At 42.0% G+C, this 15,562-nt stretch overlaps 1 protein-coding gene across 3 annotated transcripts in view; it reads right to left on the bottom strand.

The window, feature by feature from the left end:
* PDE3A (phosphodiesterase 3A) overlaps nucleotides 1-15,562 on the bottom strand; it is a 225,523-nt gene that overhangs the window by 84,077 nt on the left and 125,884 nt on the right. For all 3 annotated transcript variants that reach the window (XM_042050231.1, XM_042050228.1, XM_042050229.1), the window contains exon 2: nucleotides 607-657. In XM_042050231.1, coding sequence (XP_041906165.1) covers nucleotides 607-657 — 51 coding nt within the window. The remainder of the gene's footprint in view (nucleotides 1-606; nucleotides 658-15,562) is intronic.

Genomic DNA, 15,562 nt, shown 5'->3' with positions numbered 1-15,562 from the left:
GACTATTTTATGCAAGCAGGAAAATTCCTGAGCATCAATACTGGTAGCAATGTCTTGTTTACAGCAATTGTAATTCTACAGATAATTTTAAAATGTATTGTGATACCATTAACACTACTGGCATAATTTCCTTCCAGTGACAGGTCAAGAGCAAACCAGTGGCTACACGTGGCTTTCCTGCACCTCCCCACATAGTTCTGACACCTTGGTCAACAATGAAAGGAGCCATGGTGAGAGGGCCATCGAAGTTTTACAAGTTTAAAAAAAACCCAACCAAAACATACACATGTTATTTGAAATTGCATTCATTTGATGTCCTGATGAAGACGTGAGTAAGAAATGCTTTCTCCATACATCTAACCCATCTTTTTGCTACCCAAAAAACCTTTCTGTTGGATGACTCAGCTCTGTCTGGATCAACTGTTTGAATTACAGCTCAAAAACTATATTAATGAAAGCTGGCATGGTTTTACGCCTTTTTCCGCTGCTCCAACCCTGCAAATATTAACAAAATTAACAACTTTGCCAATCTCAGATGGAAAACTTGCATGAATGCCTCAAATCTAGCAAAAGCCAAAATCAAACACAAAATACTGAGCAACTGACCTGTGAGCCTCTGGGTCCTCGTTTGTGATCCCATTCAGAATGCCCCATGAGCTGAAAAACAAAGAAAAGCAGAGGTAAGGGATAAATTGCAGTCATTAGTTTTAATTGAAACATTCATGCTTTTATATCCATTACACATTTTCTTGCAAATAAACAGGTTTGCTTTTATGATTTATTTCACGCAGCTTTTAGCTTCATAATGAAGCCATGTAACATTGTACCTTTACATTCAGAACCCAAACACATCTAGCATCACAACTCTACTCATGCCAATAAAATTCCCACTGCCACAGATTCGGCTTAAGCCAAATGTTTAATAATGATCTGGCAAAAGGACAGCTGATACATCATCAACAAGGAGATGACCAAAAGCTGGGGACATTTGATTAAACAGCAATGTACATTTTTTTATCAGCCATGATAATTAGCAACAGCTTTAAATCTGTTTCACCGCTGAATTGTGGGGTTTTTTGTACTCAGGGATTCCTTCTGGGCATCATTTGCTCCTACACACACAAGCATTGCTTAATGCAAATATAAAAATATGTGAATGAAAGATAGGAGGGTTAATGTGACATGTAATGACTTACAGTCATGATCATTTTCTTGCTCATTTTTCCCAACATTCTTTCCCAAAGGAAATGCCTTCTCACAGTTCAGAGGTAGGCAAGGAGATTTACAACCTACACTTATTGCAGAACATGCTTTCAAAACACTCATCCCAGGACAAGAGATTAAAATTACTTTGAAAAATGAGGAAAGCCAAATGCATCTCCTATGATGAGACTTTTTTTCATATTCTCCATCAACTGTTCCTACTTATCCTTTCCTTTTCCAAGGGCCCCTTCTTTTTAAGTTACTACTTACAACTATCTACCTCTGTAGCTGGAGACAAACCACACATGCAGATAGGCACCAAAGATCACAAGTGCCACATCATTTTTCTACCTGATACAGCCTTGTGACTGGCCCCTTCATTTTACTGCAATTATTTCCTATTTTCCATATACTGTTGGTGGAAACACTGGCTGTGCTGCATTTCCCTATTTGTTCTCCATTACTGGATGAAGCACAGCTTTGATGTTTATGAAAGCTGGCCTCAGTAAATAACTGGTGTGCAAAAACTACGAAGAGATGCACCTACCGAAGGTTATGTGCTTCAAAGAGCCTCTGCCAGAACCCTCGTACCTGTCCTTCCTCTGTGGCTCCTGCCTCTCTGGACCAAAAAAACCTCTTCAGTTTTACTCTTTAGCCCCTGTGTCTTTGGAGGAATTAACTCCTGCTTTCTTAATTTACTTGGCTAAAAGAAAATTAATTTAGCTTGAGTCTGACCACCTGCGATTCCCAGCATGATTAAGGGCTGTCTCTACCTACAGGATCCTATCAGTGAAATTAGCACAAAAAGTAAGCCTCACAGTTAAGAAAAAAGGATTAATGTTACAGGCCTGGCTGTGGCCACGGTGGTTCTCCAGGCTTTGCAGACACTTGGCAGCACACACCACACCTTCAAACCCAAGTGTAGCATAAGATCCTGCTGCCAGGTTTTTCGTGCTCCTACCCTCACTGAATCCAAAGTTCACTGAAAAGTGAAAGGTTGCTTTATTACTACCACCAAAAATGAGAGGCGCAGTCACAAGTCAGGCTTGGAGTTACTGTTCCCATATGCAGGGATGCTCCCAGTCCAGCCAGACCCAGGAAACCAGACTGATGTGTGCCTGGGTGGTTACTCATGATCACCACTAATCCTCACACCTAAATCAAGTCCTCTTAAACATTCATTCACCTCCAGGCATAGTTTGCTCATCCTGATCCCAATTCTTGCCTGGTGCTCCACATCTCCACAGAGAGTTTTCAGCCCCACAGCCTGCTCCTGCTCTGCTCCACCACTCCTCCACCTCCACAGCCTGCGGGTACCTTTTGTTTCCCCATCTCTAATCCTGCCCCTCCACCAGGTGTGGAGTGCAATCCTGGGGTGCTCCACAGACTGGATGTTGCAGCAGCAGCTAATGCTACAGTGAAAAGTCAGTCCAAAGGCTGTAACAACTCATCCTTGCTCCATTTCCCAGTGTCTTAACTACCAACATCACTTACAGAAGAGAAGCCAAAGTCACCAGTGAAGCAGTCAAATTCTATGGAACCAACAGAGTGACCCCTTGCTTATTCTGTCACCATTTTATGAGCAAACTCCTCATAGCAAATTACACCCTTGTCCAATTTAATTTCTCTACAAAAGTGCATTGGTGGAATCAGCATGTTTGTATTTTTGCTGATAGATCCATTGTCCCCAGTGTAAAACAATGCCCACATTACTGTTTTGTCTCACTGTACCAGGATGTTCTGCTGAGTGACATGGACTGTGGCTGTCACCCAGTAAAATAGTGAGGTTGCTTTCAAGCATTACTGTCAAATCCATGACCTATGAAGCCAACCTTTTCCTCCCATTTTTATAAAATCTTACTGGCTTTAAAATGTATTTCTCCCTCATAATCTAAAAAACTGTGCTGATCTCATGCTACAACATTCTTGGCATATGGTGGTCCCTAGTAACAAAGGAGTGAAGGAATGAAAAATTAAATTAAAAGGATACCACACAAAAAGGCCTCAAGCTTTAAGACAGAAAGAGAAAAAACCCAGAGGTTATAACAAAATCTCTGCTGGGCCAGCATTCTACAGAGGGATGATCGCTTCAGTGTGACACCCTTTAGCTCAACAAGCCACACTCTGCTCAATTACTTCTGAACCTGATTTTCTTTCCATGGACAGACAGTAAGTGCTGGAGCATGATACCCAGAAAAGGAGGAAAGAAAGTATGCCTGAATTATTGGGCTAGGTGGAAATCATGATTTCCACAAGCTGAATCGAAATTAAAAGATGAAAAAACAGAATTAAAAGCAAAGACAAAACCCAAAACCAAACAAAACCCCACAAAAACAAACAAACAAAACCCCAAACCAAACAACAAACCAACTACACTCACAAAAAACAGAGCATGTGCATAAATCCACTTGAGTGAGTCAACTTTCTAAAATAATGGAAAAAGAAAATAATATACTGTTTAATTGGTGCATGCATGCAAATAGAGATGCTGACATAAAAATGCATTTGGAAGTAGGGGGATTTATGTTTATCACTAACAGATGGGTTTGCTCCAGATCCCACCACCTCCTCTGAAAGTTCTCTGGAATCAGTTTCGTCCAGAGTGATGATAAACAGCCTCAGAGCATCAAATTTATTATTCTTACTGACCAGGCAACTAAGGCTAAGTGTATTAAGGCTAAGCAGCAGAAAAGGAGGGATAAAACTGAAATCAAACTCCCACACAGCTTATATGCATGCAGTCTCTCTTGGAAGAAAAGGAGCTACTTTACATTTCATCTGAAACTGCTGGAAAACCATCTCTGACAGTTTTAATAGTTACAGATGAAAGCAGCTTTTAGCAACAAGAACAACTCTTGCATGTTCAGGAATGCACAAACACATGGGCTTCACTAAAACCAAGTGGTTCGTTCTACCCTAATAATTGACTTACAAGTCTCCAGGGAAAACGCTCCCCCATTCCATCTGAGGGTGAAGACTGTCAGTGGAAGAGGAGGCAGGAATGGAAAAGACCCCAATACCAAAATCCCAGTCACAGACAGAAAAAGAGAAGTGAAAGGGGTCGTGTCCTTTTGAAGATGTAGGGTGGTGGCCTATGCTCTAAATTCCAGGTTTTTGCTATAAACACCATGAAGTTTCTAGGCCTGTGGTTTTAAAACTTATGTTCACTAATGCAACAATACCTTCAAAGGAGTAAGGAATGGTATAAAGGACTGCCTACATTAGATATCTGAGATACCCATGTTGAAGTAGAACAAAGCTGTTTAAAAATTAGCATCTTCAGCCCTCGCCTCTCTAAATGCAGTTCTTCTCCTATACGGTTATTTAATTAAAGCCCCAGCAAACGGTTACATAAGGATTTCAACTTTCATTAACATTCATAAACCATAATTCTAAGCCTCCTTAGTATTAGAGAACTGCAGGAAAGTGTGACCCACACATTTTGTAGGAGATCTAAATAAATAAAAGGAGAATAAAGAATGACAATTTAAACCTTTCCAGCTGTTTATAAATCCTGGTTTTCCCATATATAATTTTTTTCTCTCCTGGGGTTTTAATTTTGGCACCCTTGAAAGAGCAATACTGCTAACTATGCAATGGCTGGAAAGAAAAAAAAAAACGAGATAAAAAAGCCTCCAACAAAACCAACCAAAAAAACCCAACCCCAAAAAATGACTCAGAGAAATAGAAAACACATAATCTTATTATAAGGACCTCCTCAACTGGGCACAAGTCAGGAACAAAACCCAATATTTAAAATACAAGCAGCCCCAAGTATACTCTTTGAAAGGGGAGGGAGTCCTCAGCAGCAGAATGCAACAGCATTTTGAAACCATATGGGCTCATTAAAGCAAATATGACACTCAGCACAGTTTCATTAGAGGGAATGAGCAGATCTTTTCCCTGTAAGTACTTAAGAGGACCAATGAAATAGTTATATTTAGTGTTTAATAAAAGCCTTTAAATCAATTCAAAGTCTATTCTAATTCTATTCAGATTACAGTCTATTACGCGGCAATTATTTTTGACACATATTTACAAATATGCAACACTTTTACTGTTATAAAAACAATTAGATGGTGATGACAAAAGTGAGCTAAATCAGCCAGTAGTCACCAAAGACAATAAATGGGATTCAAAAAGACTGCAACAGGATCACATAGCCCAAATGCACATGAGGACCTTTCCCCAGCTCACTGGCTCCTTCCCTTGGATTTCAAGAATTCAGAGTGTGGCTGGATACCTCATTTCCATTATAGTGAACATAAAAGTGTCCTGCTTTCTCTAGTGAAAGGTGAACACAAGGCAAAGCACAGGAATGTGAGAGAAATTGCTCCTCTGCCCCATCTGTGATTGAGAGCCAAACACTTGCATCCAGAATTCCCTGTGGAACTAGCTGTGATACATGAGAGAGGGTGGCCTGAGCTCTCCCAAACATCTGAGAACCTGCAAAAATACCTTTTTGCCACTCCTGCAAGAATTTAGAGAATTTAGTAGTGGTAAAAATGAATTACCACTGAGATTAAGAGAAGTTTTGGCTGGGCGGTAGCCAGAAGCTTTAAGAGTTGTTTACATGTGGGAATCAGCACCCAGAAGAGCAAGACAGAAGTATCCAATCAGGCTGGCACCTGGTTTCAACCTTCACCAAAATAGCAGAGCTTCTGTTTAAACATGAGCATAACATCTTCCCTCTTTGGAAGAGATTTAGTTGAATGGGCATGTTGAGGATGTGAAACAGTGTCTCACTGTTGACTTCTTTGACACTGCCTCCTTACAGCCTGTGCTGAATGGGGCACAGTATGATCCATATTCTCTGACTGAATGGGTATTAGCCATGCTCCAGTCAGGATCATATTTCCACTGGTAATAAGAAACTGTTTGTTACCAGCATGTAGGCACAAAATGTTCCCGATAAGTTCCTTTTTTGGTAACAAAAAAAAAAAAAAAAAAAAAAAAAAAAAAAAAAAAAAAAAAAAAAAGCACAAATTATTTCCTTGATTACATATTAGAGGAAACATTTATTTTTGCAAACATGCAGGAGTCAGGTCACACAGAAACTAACAGGGTGTTTTTGCACATGCTATTTTGAGTAGGATTCCTTCTATCCGATAGACTGTTCCCTGCATTTTCATGGTAATCAAGATAAATGAGATGATTTACTGACTTGATTGATTTAGGGAGGGGAATTTTGGTGTGGACACCATCAGCAAGAGTAGCTAAGCAGTCTGGGAATCTCAGTCTGGCTGCTGAGATGCACCACTGCCAGATCCTGGTAATGTAACAGGGGAGCAACTGCTGCTCTGACCACCTTCTCCACCAAATGGCAGAACTGCACCTTGCCCTGAGGGCATCCAAAGTGTCAGAGATGCTTTCCCTGCTGTGTGCTGAGAGTGATCACACACAGGCATGTGTAGGCTATGACACACACAGACAGCAAAGGGCTCCAGTATTTGGAAAAACAATCCCTTTTCCATAACCCCTGGCCAACTCCCAGGGTCAGCACAAAGCACAAGATGTCAGAGCTGCGCTGTTCAGCCAGATGTGTGAGCTGCATGCTCCTGTCATCACAGCCACTGTGGAGAGGAAACTCTCCACCCAAATGCTCCCAACGTTTTGGAGCCCTGCAAATCACCAAGGTCAACCTCAGTTCCAAGACTGGTTAAAAAAACCCAAACAAAACCCCCTAACAAAATAATTCACCACAACAAACCAACCAAATTAATAAATTGGGGGTGAGCATTTAAGAGCCATTCAGCTGCTTCCTTGTCAAAGACATTGTTTCAAAGGTTTCTGGGCTGCTGGACAGCAGCTGGAAGCAGAGATAAGCTTTTTAAACCAAAGCAGAGGCAGAAATGCTTTGGAACTTGGCATTGCTCTGAACTGGAGGCAGGGGCAGCGAGGTCCAGTGATGGGTCTGAAGAGGAGTTGCAGTGAATGGTTTCCCTGCAGGATGAGCCCCATGTGGGGACAGAGTTAAGCCCTCTGAAGCTGCTACCCTGGGGAAGCTGGAAGTCCTGGAGGGAGCTGCCTCCTTCATCCCTCTCAGAACCTGGCTGGGAGGTCAAGCAATGAACCACAGCACTGCCAGAGGCGACACAGAACACTTCTGTATCAGGCAGATACTCTGTTGAGACAGTGAGCAGGACAATGAGCCACTGCAGCAGCAGGGGATGGAGAACAAATAGGGCACTTGGTGAAGCCAAGGGCTGAGGAGAGGTAAATGGGCATGGCAGCAGAGAGCACAACCCAAAAGGCACCAGCAGTGACTGTCCCGCAGGCACGGCGCGAAGAAACTGTCCCGAGCACTTAACCAGGGACTCAGCTCCAGAGGAATGAGATCATATCTGGCACGGGGAGAGACAGCAAGAGACTACATTTTGGAGGACTTTCTCGTGGCAGCATATGACCTTTTTGCTCCAGACAATAAACTGCATCTGACTTCCTCAGGGATCCTGGCTTCCTCACGGGGTGGCAGGGGACACAAAGACAAATGACACAGCAAACTGGCAGCTACTGTGCCCCTAGCTCCACTGCACCCCTGAAAATGAGCAGGTTTAACTTCAGAGAATGTGAAGCTACTGGGAAATAAGAAAAAAAACCGTAGGTGGGAAAAAGAAAAGGCACAGGAATATCCACCTCCACACCCTGTATCTGGTTTTATACAAATCTTTGTCACAACTACTTAAACAGATGACAGTAGTAAAACAAATCCATGCATGTTTCTATTATTTTCACTCCTACCATTGAATTTCTCAGGTCCCCATTAATCTTTCACACATCAAAGAGGATTTTAAACAACAGGTTTGGGAGGCAGAGCTGTAGTAAAATAGAGAAAAGACCTGATTTTGAGCGGCATGGGGGGTAGGAAGGAGGAGGTGGTGGTGGTTGGGTTTTTGCCCCTTTTTTATTTTGTTTTTTTTTTTTGTAAGCAATTCTTATTCTTCAGTGATCCTCAAGGATGGATGCCACACAGAGTTACTTGCAGATATAAAGCAGATTTTTTAACAAAGGCTTCCTAAATTAATACTCTTAATCTGGATATTTAATTCCAGAATAAATGAGTAAAACAATTAAACTGATCATAAAGAGATTTCTTATCCCCTTGAACTGATCTGTTAGATAAATAATGGGCATATCAATCTGGTAGACTAGTAATCCACAAACAAAAGTGTTCACCAAATTTTCCATATACCCATTTTCCCATTCTGAGCATAGTCATGAAAACCAAAGCCTTAGAGAAAAATATCCATACTGGCTAAGATAAAAACTGTAGGCACAGCTACTCTGATATCCTCCCACCTTAGCCACAGCCATAATTTACAAACAGTCACTTAGAAAAGAAGATTCCTTAGTATGGGAATGTCAGGGCAACACAGCAACATCAAGACTCCTAAATATAACAGCAAGTTAACAAAAGAACGGAAGTAGATTGCTAAAAAGGAGAAAATTACTATTTAAACATTGCTTGCTATTCACAGTGCACACATGAAGCTCCTGGATTTCAAAGCTACACAGTCAAGTCCACCCCGGTGCAATTATGTTCCTAGAAAAAGTCAGAAAGCTTATTTGCTTTTTTTTTCCATTGGGAATCATTAACTGTGCATTAAGAATCCCATTCACAGTACCAAGCCTGCACAGGCTTGATAAACTAGACAGCTACTGCAGCAGACAGAGTCAGCATAATCTGAAATCATGTTGAGGTATCTAAAATCTTTTTTTCTTTTGTTAAGGGGTCTAAAGACTTCTCCAAAACAATCTGCTCTGAAATGTATGTTCCCAATACTATTCTCTCTTCAGTGCACAGTTTTTCTCTCCCTTTTTATCTTTTCAGAGATCCTAATGTCACACAGGTTTCATCTGCACTTTGTGTTGCTAACACAAATCTCAAAGGTGATGTGTACCCTTTCGGGCTAGATACCAGTGCACAGGAGGGTCTCTGCTTCCAAAGAAATGTCTTGAAGATACAGGGAATGTCTTTTTGCACAGCAATCAAAACCCACTGGAAAAGAAGGTAAACATTTCAGGGATTTTTCAGTCAAGCTCTGATTCAGCTGGATCACCCTCAATATGAACACAGATCATGACTGCTCATATGGAAGGCAAGTTAGTCCAATGAGTTTAGGAAGTGCATTATTCAAAGAGCTGACCAATCTCTGGTAGTTTACATAAAAATGGGAATTTTCCAATTTGAGTCCCAGTGGATAAGAGTCTACCTCACAGCTAAAAATTAACAACCCAAACAAAATCCCAGAACATCATCAAATTGACATCCTTACTGGCAGTCTCAGCAGAAAAAGGCCCTCAGGACTGAGTAAGCATGGAGGTTTCACCAGATATTTAACCTTTGGAAGTGGTTCCAGTGCAAGGGAACCGAGCCACGGCAGCAGGGACAGGGACATGTGTGACTTGCTTGTGTCCCCTCTGTACTTCCCTCATGCACACAGGTTGGTTGGTGTTTTGTCACAGCTGTCAACTCAAACCAGAGCACTTACAAAAAGGAAGAGGGTAGAGAGTAAGAGAGAAAACATCCTAACTCCAAGTGCTTGGTCAGAGAAATCAAAGGTGGCAGTGCCACTGCCCCCTCAAACTGTAAGCAGCAGAATCCAGCAGTTTGACCAAATCGCATCTCTTGTGATACCATAAGCACTTACTGAAAAGAAAAAGCCCAACTTTGCTTATGGTAATAGGGCAACTTAGTGTCCCTCTGGGGTGAAATGCAAAACATGGTGACAACAGGAATTGGTCCCTGGTAAGGCCAAAATAGAAGGTGGCAGAAAGCCAGAAATGTAATACTTACAGTTTCAGCAGCTCCTTTTCCTGAAATGCATTAATGGTAGCACTGAGGGATAGCTGTGATGCAGTAATGAAAATTCTAAGCTAAAGAGAGTTTGGCCTCCCACAAAGCAGACTGACCCACAGGGCCTTCTCCCACCCTGACAGCAGCACTGAGTCTGGCCAGGTGAAGCCTCAGCTTCCAGGGTTTGCCTGGAAAAGAAAAAAGCATTGCTCTGCCAAGGGCTGTTTCAGCCTGACACCCACACAAACAAGCCACTTCTTTCATTAACACACCATTTTCCTGGTTTTGAGGTTTCACAAAGCAGAAGAATAGCACTGACATTTCAACAGCTAGATCCCAGCTAGCAAATGTCCTAAAATTACTCTGTAGAGTCTGGTAGCTTACTAAAAAACCTCAATGTCAAAACTCAAAGTACATTCAGTTTAAATACACCCTTGGGGGGATTTTATACTGACTACTTTCTATTTCAGACTATTCACTTTAAGCTCAACCAGCAATGCTTCATCACTCATCCAGGAAAACTCTCCTCTCCGCCACCCAATCTCAATCAACCTGCCAAATTAATTATCACCCTGCATTTGTCTATTGCTAAGAGGAGGGAAAAAAGCAAATAGATGAACCTAGCAGTGACCCGAGCAAAAACAAACCCTCTGAAACAGAACTAATTAAATCAGTTCAGTGATCTTCTTCCAGCACAACACATTTCACCCACTCCATCCCCAAGCAGCCCAGTTCTTCCATCTCCTCCAACTGTCCTCGGCAGGGTGCTCACATGGGTCTCAGATGTCTCTCCAGCAGCAAACCAGGGATCTTTTCTACTCATCCTTGCAACCGCATCATTTAAAATAAAGGAAAAAAGCCAACTGTCACACAGAAAATTCACGATAATTTCCCACTGACATTTACATGCAAATTCCTGGCCACAGAATATGTGTTTCAGCCAGATAGCAGTAGGATTTGATTACCTACCTCAAATTTATGGGACCACAGGCACCAAACTTTGGTGCTCTGCTGGCTCTACAGAATGAGCAGAGCTCAGAGCACTGTCAGAGCAGGGCTTCACTTTTAATACCCCAGTCAGGCCTTACAGCAGAGCAGAGAAATTGCAGAATTTGTGGGTTTTAAATCAATGCCATGAGTCAGACACCAAACCTTGTGCTAAGTGCATTCCCAACCTAGCAAGTCCATGTGCATGCACAGCCATAGCACTGATGAATGACCCTGCTGACTCAAAAGGTCCTTGCTCAAGGAAATGAGCTTTAGGTTCTCCCGTCCTACCATTTTAAGTGACAGTCCAGTTGAAATGCATGCAAAAACACATCTGGGGCATAAATTTTCCCACTGCTGGAATTGGCACCAATTTCCTTGGGGTCATGCTGTCAGACACTGCGTGACACCCTGTGCCAGCTGACCACATCACGCCTGTGCAGTGGGAATCTCTTAAGCTGTAGGACCACGGTAGAAACACCAGCCTCTCCTCTCTCAGTGCACTTCACTTTCCATCACTCTTCTCTTTCTGTAGAACACATTCAGAGCAAGAGCAGAACAGGGCAAGGCAACTCAAACAGGGCACGAAACGCCAGGTGACAGCCCCACCTGGGGAATTAAAAAGACACCGAAGTGAGACTGCCCTTGACTGCAGAGTTGGAATATCACGTCAATCTCACCTTGCTTTTCTCCCTAAATCATTTTTAACATGGTCTGTGCTTTCTTGGACAGGAGGCACGTCACAAATAGATATCAGCACTGAAATCTGGATGCCTGCATGGGATCCCTGTCGAGTCAGGTAGAGCTTCAGATGCAGGAGCCCTGACAGTGCCCTCTCCCATAACGGAGCGCAGGAAAAGCACAGCAACACACAGAGGCAGGACTCTGAGTCATCTCTAGGTAGGTGCCTACACAGGCAACGGTTTGTCATTCGCACCCATCTGCTGCTCCAAATCACACACACATGCTGTCACATGTGCTTTTCCCCATCTGGATTGCAGAGATGCTGGATATAAACAGGCAAAAGCCAGGAAGATGAATACCAGGCTTGTGCTGTACAAGTGGGAATTGTCAGGCACCTTCATCCACCCTTAACAGGAGCGATTTCAGTGGAGGTTTCTAGAAGCTGAAGTAAAGACAGATTTTTCACAATGGCTGCAGGTTTTTCCATGATTTGAAATACTGCCTTTCAAACCAGTCTGACTCTTAATGAGTTTTGCTTCTCAGATTTTATTTTTAAATAAAACCATGTATGTTTTCTTAGAGGGATATCATAAAATACATTCTCCTGCAACATTGTCTGCCAACATTTCATTCCATGTGGTTCACCCAAGTCCTATTTCCATCATATTTCCATAGTGTCACAGCACTGCTAACAGCAAAAGCAGAGCCCACCAAAGGTGCAGTCTCTACCATGGTGTAAAGGATGCACAGAATATACGATATTCGGGGGGGTCATGGTGCAAATGGGTGTACCAGGAGGCATTTCAGAGTGAGAAGGAGAAAGGCAGAGCAGGACAGAGGGGAAAAGAGCCCTTTCTGGAAGGACTGACCTCAAAGGAGAGACATGCAGCTGACCCTCTGTTTCAAGCCTCTAGTTTTGGTTCAGTTAAACTAAATGACGTGAAAACTGATGAAATGTTCTTTGCTGGAAGAATATCCCATATTGGAAATATATGCGGACTAATTTGCCTTCCAGAAACAGGGTTCAACAAAATAAAGTACCATTTCTGGGGTAAAAAAAAAAAAAAAGGAAAAAGTTGTGTGACAAAAAGGCCAATCTATTAAAACCAGAAAACTTTGAAATTTGTTTGTCTTCTTTTATATGCGCAACTACTTGGCCCTCCACCATTGGTCCTTTTTTTCCCCCAGAATTTTATTACTTCAGTGATCTAGCTTTGCATGCTGCTGAAATATACTTTTAATGCAAGCCTCATCAATAAAAGCAGTGTTTCCTCTTCTTATTGAAAAGCTGTCCAGCACTGCCTCAGAAACAAGAGCTTTCCTTCTATTAATCTCATTACAGTGTCTTCAGTCCCTTCATTTTGTTGCTGAAAAAGTAATTTAAGTTCCTTTTTCCTGTGTCCCAAATACTTTTCCTTTCATCTTCTTATGTTCAGTTTGTGCAAAAAAGCTATTTTGATTCAGCAGAAGTATTATTTTACTAGAAATATAGTGCTTTACCCTAACCAGGAGGGTCCACATTGAAACATGTTTATACTTCTGTCAAAACAAACAGAAAAAAAAGGGGGGGAGAGAGGGGGAAGCTTTGCTCAGTGCTAAGTGGCTGTGCAGATCTGGTTTTCTGACGATGAAAAAGGAGCTCTCCAGATGTGTATTGATTACAGATTCAATCCTGAGCCCCTAATGCTAACAACATTTTCATCAATTCAGCGTGGCCTGGAGGTTGTCCTTTGTTTTTCCTCCTGTGCCTGGGAACCAGCCTGGCCTTCCGGGAGCCATGGTTAAACACAATTAGTCTGCGTCTTTGTAAGATGGCTTTGAGTCTTTCCCTGCTATTATCTGTCAGCTGCAAATCAGAGAAATCTTAGTAGCAGCCACTTCTAAAGCATTTCCAGGCCACCATACAAATTTGTTAACTCAGACAGAACCTTCCTGAGGAAAAAAAAAAAAATTATTTATCTCCATTTCACAGATGGAGAATTGAGGCATTTACCCAGCACAGTACTGCAAATCTGGGAATAGAAACTAAATATCTTCAGTTCATGGGATCAGACCATAGGCTTTGTTTCAATCAACTATTTATGTCCAAGTTCTTCTTTTGGGGGATTCAAGGGTATACACCAGGGAACAGAATTATTCTTATTTTTGGCTGCCAGGAGATCTTATCACTCTTTCTGAAAAGGAACTGTTCAGCCCTCTAAATATCAGAAGGAGGATGGCTTCACGTACCAACAACCTTCCTTTTTATGAAAGCACATTTTAAGAAAGTGAAACAGGAAAGAAAGAAAAACCCAAAGGATAAAAAAATAAAGTTTTTCCCCCATATCTGGGCTGAACTCAGGCGTCTTTCCTCAGTTAGAAGGACTTCAGCTAGAGAAGGTAACTTGAGCAAAGTCAAAAACTTTACAGTTGTGCCTCAGACCTGGGCTGAACTTTCCCCAAGCTTTCAAGACATTGAATCCACTTCAGCTCTGCCCATGGATGCAGAGATGAACAGAGACAGGAAGAGATAAAGAGCCAAAATGCCAGGAGAGAAAGCATTCTCACAAAGCGTTCTGATTTACTGAGGTGTGTGAAGCAACTCTCACACGAAAGTTTTCATGACAAGAGCTCCATTTTCTCTCTTCCACTTTCAATTTTTCCATGCAATTCTTTTTTTCAGAAAGAGAAATCATAGATAATTACAGCTTACCTACTTTATTAGTATAAAGACCCATATTCCACAAGCATGTTGCCAGGAGATAAGCAGCTGCATTCTGAACATTGAGTGCCTGTGTGCCTTGGGGCCTCTCAATAGGTCCCTTTATGAAGACAAAGACTCCTTGAAGGAAAACCAGGGCTACCGACAACTCTGGTTCAGGCAAGGGCGACAGAGGCTGAGAAACAGATGCTTTATGAGCTTGGGAGAACTACAGAAGAGGAAGAAAAATAACTTCCCTTTCTTATACCTAAATATAGAATATAAAAATGTATATATCCTAAATAGTTTTCCTAACCTTACTCTTTTCTTCCCACACATCCGCCCTGTTCCCCCCAAACACACACAGTGTGGCCCTGCAACCAGCGTTTTCATTTGTTTTCAGGCAAAGACAGTTCATGGTAAAACACCTGCAGTGCCTTAAGAGAAAGTCAGGTGGATCAAGGAGCTGCTTACATGCTCAGTTCTCATCAAGGAGCCACACGAAGGTGAGTATTCCCAGTGGAGACTTCTCAGTGGCAGTCTGGAGTGTGACATCGAGGAAGAGATGACCAAAGAGGGGGAGAAAGAGTTCCCAGTTGCTTGTAATGCCACATTTTGTTGGCTCTATGACTAAAAAGTGGCTTCCAGCCTCCACATGCATAATGCCACCCGCATTTTCCACAATATTAAATACACAGGATGGAGAAAAAAGTGTACGGAAATGCAGGTAGTGCCCACACTGATAACTACTGATAAGCTCAAAACATTTGGAATCTCTAAAGACAACAGCACTAAATCCTCTTACTGTAGCTTACAGAAGACACAGCTGGTTGCTTTCTGCAGCTGTAAAAATTACAGCATTTCAAAGCTGGCTTAGAATTTCACTTCCTGGAATCTGATTCATAGAAAAATAAAATAAAACTTCAAAATTATTAGGGAAAAAAAAAAGAAAAAAGAAAAGAAAAAAGAAACTACATTTCCTCTAAGAGAGAAAGAAGGATTTTAACTACTAGGACTGCAAAGAGGGGAAAAAAATAAATACAAGGACTGAAAACAGAGTATTCATGGCTGATCTGTGGTCTGCTGCCTCTGCATTGGTGGGAAACCTGCTGAAGGGTAAACCTCAGCTCTGCCTGGTATCAAAAGCCAGAAGAGTAGATATGGTAAAACATAACAAACAAGCTGCATCCTTCCACTCTGTCAGGAGGATG

Source organism: Corvus kubaryi, unplaced genomic scaffold, assembly GCF_017639235.1.
Source record: "Corvus kubaryi isolate FWS band 111438036 unplaced genomic scaffold, C.kubaryi_AGA036_p1.0 72, whole genome shotgun sequence".
Lineage (NCBI taxonomy): Eukaryota > Metazoa > Chordata > Aves > Passeriformes > Corvidae > Corvus > Corvus kubaryi.
Note: the sequence above shows the minus strand (reverse complement) of the source record. Positions and strands in the feature narration are given on the sequence as shown.